Source organism: Carettochelys insculpta, chromosome 8 (genome assembly GCF_033958435.1).
Source record: "Carettochelys insculpta isolate YL-2023 chromosome 8, ASM3395843v1, whole genome shotgun sequence".
Taxonomy (NCBI): domain Eukaryota; kingdom Metazoa; phylum Chordata; order Testudines; family Carettochelyidae; genus Carettochelys; species Carettochelys insculpta.
The window spans coordinates 41,326,010-41,332,009 of record NC_134144.1 but is presented as its reverse complement, the minus strand read 5'-3'; the positions used below and the strand labels follow the sequence as shown (position 1 = coordinate 41,332,009).

The window sequence follows — 6,000 nt, the reverse complement described above, 5'->3', positions numbered from 1 at the left end:
TTGTAACTATTAGAATGGTTACTGCAGCTGCAGAGAAGTGCATAAGCTCATGTAAAATGGTCTTCTCAGTCACCAATACTACAGGCAGATATGATGGGCTAGGCTGACATACCTGTCATTCATTATCTTACCCCAAATTCCCTAAAATAGAAAAAGCCTCAGATCTTGAAATTTGGTGACTGCTTGCCAGTCTGTTATGCACTCCTGCAGCTGCATCACCACCCAGGCCCAGCTATGACCAATTGCAACAGACAGCAAACAGCATCCCGCAAATCTCTTACAAATTTAGCAAACACTGCAACCTGAGGAAGCCTGAGGAACTTGGCTATCTTGCCCTCCCAATAGACTTCGTGACACATCCAAGCTCCCCAGAGCTGAGTCCTAGGGATCGCTTCATTCTTGCTGGGACGCTCGGCCAGAAGTACACCTACAGGGGAGCAGAAGGCATATACTACTCTGCTTAACCACAATGGTCTGGAAACAGCCAGCTCACCCCTCACTTTTGTCAAGGGAGAAGGCATAGCCAGAATACACTGGAGAAGGGCTGGCTGAGTACATTTTCCAAGGAACTTGCCCAGCAGAGGTCTGACCACGCTTTACAGTTGTCCTCTGCTAACAAGACTGCCAAAGAAGGGCAAAAGTGCAAAACTACCATTCCTTGGGAGAAGGGGGAATCCAGTCACATGCTAACCCCAGGTGCAGCTACTAGACATGGGGTGAAATTTTTCACCTTCCATGCCTGCAGGGTTGGCCGAAGTCCCTGGAATCTGAATTTGTGGCACTCACAGCTTCACATTGTCTTAGCTTCTGCTTGCCTGTCATGTTCATTAAAGCTGTATTTCACTAGTCAGTTTCTCTGGGTGTATTTTTAAACCTGGGAGCAGCCAAAAGAGTATCTATAATGTCATTGAATTGCATTTTAGGAAGATGGTGGGCAAAAATATACATCTGCAGTCCAGAACTTGGCTTACTTTTACTAGTCACAAAAAGGTGTTAATAGTATGGATTTATCAGAAGTGGTTTAAACAAGATGTGGTTTGTCAAAAGTTGCCTGAACCTTTCAGATGAGCACAGCTTGACAGCAGACATGAAATATAATGTCTAAGACAGAAAATGGGTCAGCAACCTGCAGTAGTAAAACTTGTCAGTGAGATCAATATGAACCTACAGCTAACGGGTCTATCAGAATTTACCAACACTAAGGAAGGTACAGTGGCAGAGGAGGGGGCTTCGGTGGAAGCAGGAAGAATGGGTCAGAAGAATGACTGTGTATGTTAAGAACATAATTGCATATGCTGAAAAAGTAGGTGGTGTATTTGTCTTACTTTCTGTATCCTTAATGAAAGGCACTGTTTTAAAAAAAAAAATGGTACTTTTGTGTTTAAAACTACCTTTAGATTGACAAAATGTTTGCCAGGAATTCTTCCTACATCAAATTTTGGCTTATTTGATCTAGTTTGTCTGCCTATATATTCAAAGAAAGGTAAAGCAAAGCGGGAGTCAATTTCCCAGCAATACCACAAAATCCCTCATTAGCTTCCTAAATGCTAAATGTTTCAACTGATCTAATGTAATGGATGAGAGCTGTATAATTTTTTTAAAAGAAGACAAACATGATCTGGTAACAGATTGGTATCTCTCTTCGTGGGGCTTTTCAGTGCATTTATTTAAATTTTTGAATGTACATTAGTTCACAGAAACATTAAATGCCAGTGCTTTGCAACAGTTTTGTTACTGTCTCTTTAAAGCAAACAAACAAAAAAACATTTAAAAAAAGAAAGAAAAGCAAGGCTGTTTTGCTCATGCAGTGGCAGAGGCCTTGGGCAGCTGCAGCACACACTGCTCCTGTTCAGAGACATTACCCAACATCAGTCAGCTGTCATGAAAAGCGCTGCACATAAAGCATTAAAGGATAAAAAGACACTGTGGGGAGGGGGAAGAATTGGGGAAAACGCCACACATGCCAGCTAGTCTTTCCAGAAGGAAGACTCTGTAGTATGTGTAGTTGGTGAGGAACAAGAGAAAGGAGAGTATGTAAGCTCCAGAGAGAAACTTGACTTGAGGGAAAACAGCAGCTCTGAAACTCGTTGAGCAGGTTAGCGTTCCTAATGTAATCTGACTTTAGGTTGTTGGGGTTTTTTTTTTTTCCTGCCCTATTTCTTAGTTTGCTTTCTAACAGAAATGTAACAAAACTGAGGTAGAAATAAGGGTGGGCACACTCCAGCCTGGAAGATTTTTAACAGATACTAAATGAAGATTGCAGTACGGACAATGGAGCCATACGTATACAATAAAAACTAAGCTTTACAGTTTGCAAGGGGAAATACATCTACTTTGAAGGGTCAGTTTTGTTTTGTTATTTGTATTGTTCGGTCACAGTCTACTGCATTGCTATGAACATCTCTGCAACAGGCCTATGCCAATGACCAACAATGATTCCGTTCCCTACAGCCTCACTGAAATAGCCACAAAACTACAACTACAGCCAAGAAATAAAAGGCTAGCAGTCATAGTTCAAGGGAATTTGCTTCTCGGAGTCCTACTAAATCTCATGTTTGACCATTCCAGATGCTAACAAACTGATTAAGTGGCTCTCCCTTCATTTGTGTACCTTCTAAAGACTGTATTGCATAATTATCAAGAAGCAATACACTAAATGCTTTTCCAATTTGCTGACATGAAGAGAATTTTTCTTATCTGGTCTGATCCCCAGAATTGGTGAAAAGACCCATTTCTTAACACTGGGAAATTCTTCTGTTTCTACTTTAAAATTGTAAAGATTCAGTCATATTACACTTCAGTATTTTCCTGGATACATTCAAAGTAATTTCCTTGCCATTTTCCAATTGTTGAGGTAAACATACATATTTAATATAAAGTAACATTGAAGCCTAGCCTATAACTCTCAGCAGTACATAGTGCTTTCAACACATTCCTTTGAGGTACTGTACAAATCACAATCACTTTCCTGAGTTTTTGCAGACAGAACATTAAAAGAAATGAACTGCAGAAATTAAGGTCCAGATTACCATTACCCTGTTTTACCTGTTCTCAGTTTAATACTGCAGAACAGACAGGATTGAGGAATACTGTTGCTCTTAGAATAGCAAAAATCTGGTTCTCTGTCGCAACACAACTGTTCATCTCTTTAGTCCAATAATGTTTGAAGTTAAAGCTCTTTATATTAGCACATGCCACCAATGTAATTGTGAGGCAAACAAAAAAATAAAGCACCACTTCAGGCACTTGACAGCAACTAAATCTCAAGAACAGCAGAATGGAATCAACACACAGGGGTTCATGTCCTTCTCCAATCAACCCACTTGCACCTTGCTCCTTGGTGAGTGTTGTCTAGCTTGAACAGAACTGAGCACCAACATATGCTTTCTGTCATGTGTGGTTTTTCAGATCAACAGCTCTTGTTTGATGCACTTTTCCTTCATGTCTACCCTGACTCTTTAGATGCAAGGTAATTGTAGTCTTCCCAGTACCCTTTGCAATTTTAACACTACCGAAAAGGGGTTCTATACCCTATGCAGAAGGTTGTGTGTGTGCCAACATTCACTTAGTTATTTTTTCAAAGAAGTATCACTGACTGCACCCAAACATTTTGTTCCATTCAACATATGTATCAAGCTCTTTTTGAGATATGCTAGGCTGTATCTTGCAGAAAGCATTTTCAAAGTCTTGATATGTAACTGGCCTCAGCTGGCTGGGCATAATGGCTGAAAGGTCTGTGGCTGGCATGGCATGGAGTGGGCCTACCACGGCTTCCTGACACAAATGAGCCACGTCCAGTCCAGAAAAGCCTTCTGTACGCTGGACAAGCAGTGCAACCTCCTTGTCATTGAGACAGTAATTGTGCTGTGAGAGCAGTTGTACTATTATCTGGTGCCGCGCTGTGCTGTCAGGAAGTGGGATTAAAAGTCGTTTCATGAAGTACCTTCGAAGAGATTCATCTATTTCCTCTGGTTTACTTGTGGCGCAAATTACTATTATTTGGTCCTCAGCAGAAGTTAGAACAGTGTCCAGCTGCATAAGGAACTCGGTTCTCATCCGATTTACTGGACTGTGTTCTTCACTCACTTGAGACGAAAGAAGCATATCAATGTCACTAACAAAAATCACTGAGGGCTGGCGACACCTTGCCACGAGGAAGGAAGCATGAACAATTTTTTCTCCTTCCCCTAGCCACTTTGTGACAAGCCCAGAGCCAGTGATTTTGAAAAACGTGGCCCCTAGCTGACTAGCTATACATCTACCCATTAATGTTTTGCCTGTTCCCCGAGGTCCAAATAAAAGGATGCTCCGAGGTAGAGCAGTCAGTCCACTGAATGCATCTGACCTCAACACCGGCCATAAAACCTCCTCTTTAATGACAGCCTTTACCAAATCTAGGCCAGCAATGTCATTCCAGTCGACAGGAGGTCCTTGGTTGATAATCTCATTGGTTACAAGGTCAATGAGGTGTGTATCAGTATTCTTCAGTTGCTCGTCCACAGAGTGGTTGGATGAGGTAGCTGCACGAAGTCCCGGGCCTTGCATTGGGTGAGGGAGGAGCTGCCTATGCTCATCCCCATGGTCATTCATTACGGGGGAGGCATACTTCCCAAAAGATTCACTTGTTCTTGAGCCCAATGAATTTTTAGCAGTACTATAGGAAGGGGGTGTCAGAGCCCTGCTGGACTGGCTGCTGAATTTCCTTTGCTGCTCAGAGGACATTAGCTGCTTTGTTGGCTTAAATGCTAAAGATGATGTTTCAGCACTTCTGTCAAAGCCATTCCCCCTGTTTGCATTTGAAATGCTGTTGTCGGGCATTCTGTACATGGGACTCTGTGTAGATCTCTGTTGGCCATAGCTGTAATTTCCATAACTGGAGTCCATTTCTCCTTGCCCTGCCATATAGAAAGCTTTTCTTTTGAGAGAACTTGCAGAACTGTTTGTCAGAGCCGACGGTGCAATGGGTGTCAAACCGTGACTCTGGTAGGTGTAGCCAGGTACGGTGGTAGGGGGGAGAGGTGTGGGAGCAGGAATTCCTGAAGGCAGGTATGCTGAGGGAGGTGGGGCACCCCCAGGGCTGTACCCAGGCCCAACAGCAGTTTGAGGAGGGTAAGTAGCAGATGGGTAGCTGTAACCGGAGAGGTTAGAAGTCCCGTTGTAGCCTGGAACTAGGGCTGGTGGTGGTGGCGGAGGTTGTAAGAGGCCAGAGCTATGCAAAGGGGATGGATGAGGTGATGGAAGTGCGGGTGCGGGCTGACCACTGTAACTACTATGCAAATAAGAGCCATTGTATCCGGTGGCATATTCCTGAGATGGGAGCCCTGAATGAAGACTAGGTACCGTATGACTTCCGCAGGTACTACTAGAATAACTAGGTTCTGTCAGGTTACTGGCCACCCCAGGTGAGCTCCCTATACTGGCAGAGACATCTGCTGGAGGGAGGGCTGTACTTACTCCAGCTTTGCTGGCAGTAATAACGTCTGGAACACAGTTCATAGGATAAACACTCTCTGAGTTCAAAGAAGGCTGCCAGGGTTCATTTTCATTCTTCCGACCATTCACCAGTGCCGATGGAGCTTCGGAATAGTTACTAAGGATGGGACGGTCGGCTGGACCTTCTAAAATACCAGAATACTTTTCTGCATATTTTTTCAATAGATTAGAAGCAGTCAAAGCAGAGATGTCATCATTGGCCCAGGCATACTGATAGGTGCGCTGGAGGTGACCGCGGTATGCTTCCACCTTGTGGGCGGGAGACCGGGTAGTTGAAGTGATATCAAAGTGCTGTTCTGGCCACTGGGCATGCTCCGGCGTCCACTGCATCTTCAAGCCTAGGGTTGGGGGGAAAACATAGTTAACACAGTGATCTTAGCCATTTTCAGATGCTCTCAACATGAATTCTTAAAACAGTCATCTGTTTACATGTCTTTAGTTACCTGCACAGTGACACCTGTATTTATACTATAAATTTAAAAAAACCAAAAAAAACCACTGCGTGCA

The 6,000-nt window shown here is 43.4% G+C and overlaps 1 protein-coding gene across 2 annotated transcripts in view; it reads right to left on the bottom strand.

Annotated features, from left to right (window-relative positions):
• FIGN (fidgetin, microtubule severing factor) overlaps nt 1–6,000 on the bottom strand; it is a 131,389-nt gene that overhangs the window by 3,690 nt on the left and 121,699 nt on the right. For both annotated transcript variants that reach the window (XM_075001559.1, XM_075001558.1), the window contains one exon: nt 1–5,831. This exon is cut by the window's left edge and continues 3,690 nt beyond it. In XM_075001559.1, coding sequence (XP_074857660.1) covers nt 3,589–5,831 — 2,243 coding nt within the window. In that variant the 3' untranslated portion in view covers nt 1–3,588. The remainder of the gene's footprint in view (nt 5,832–6,000) is intronic.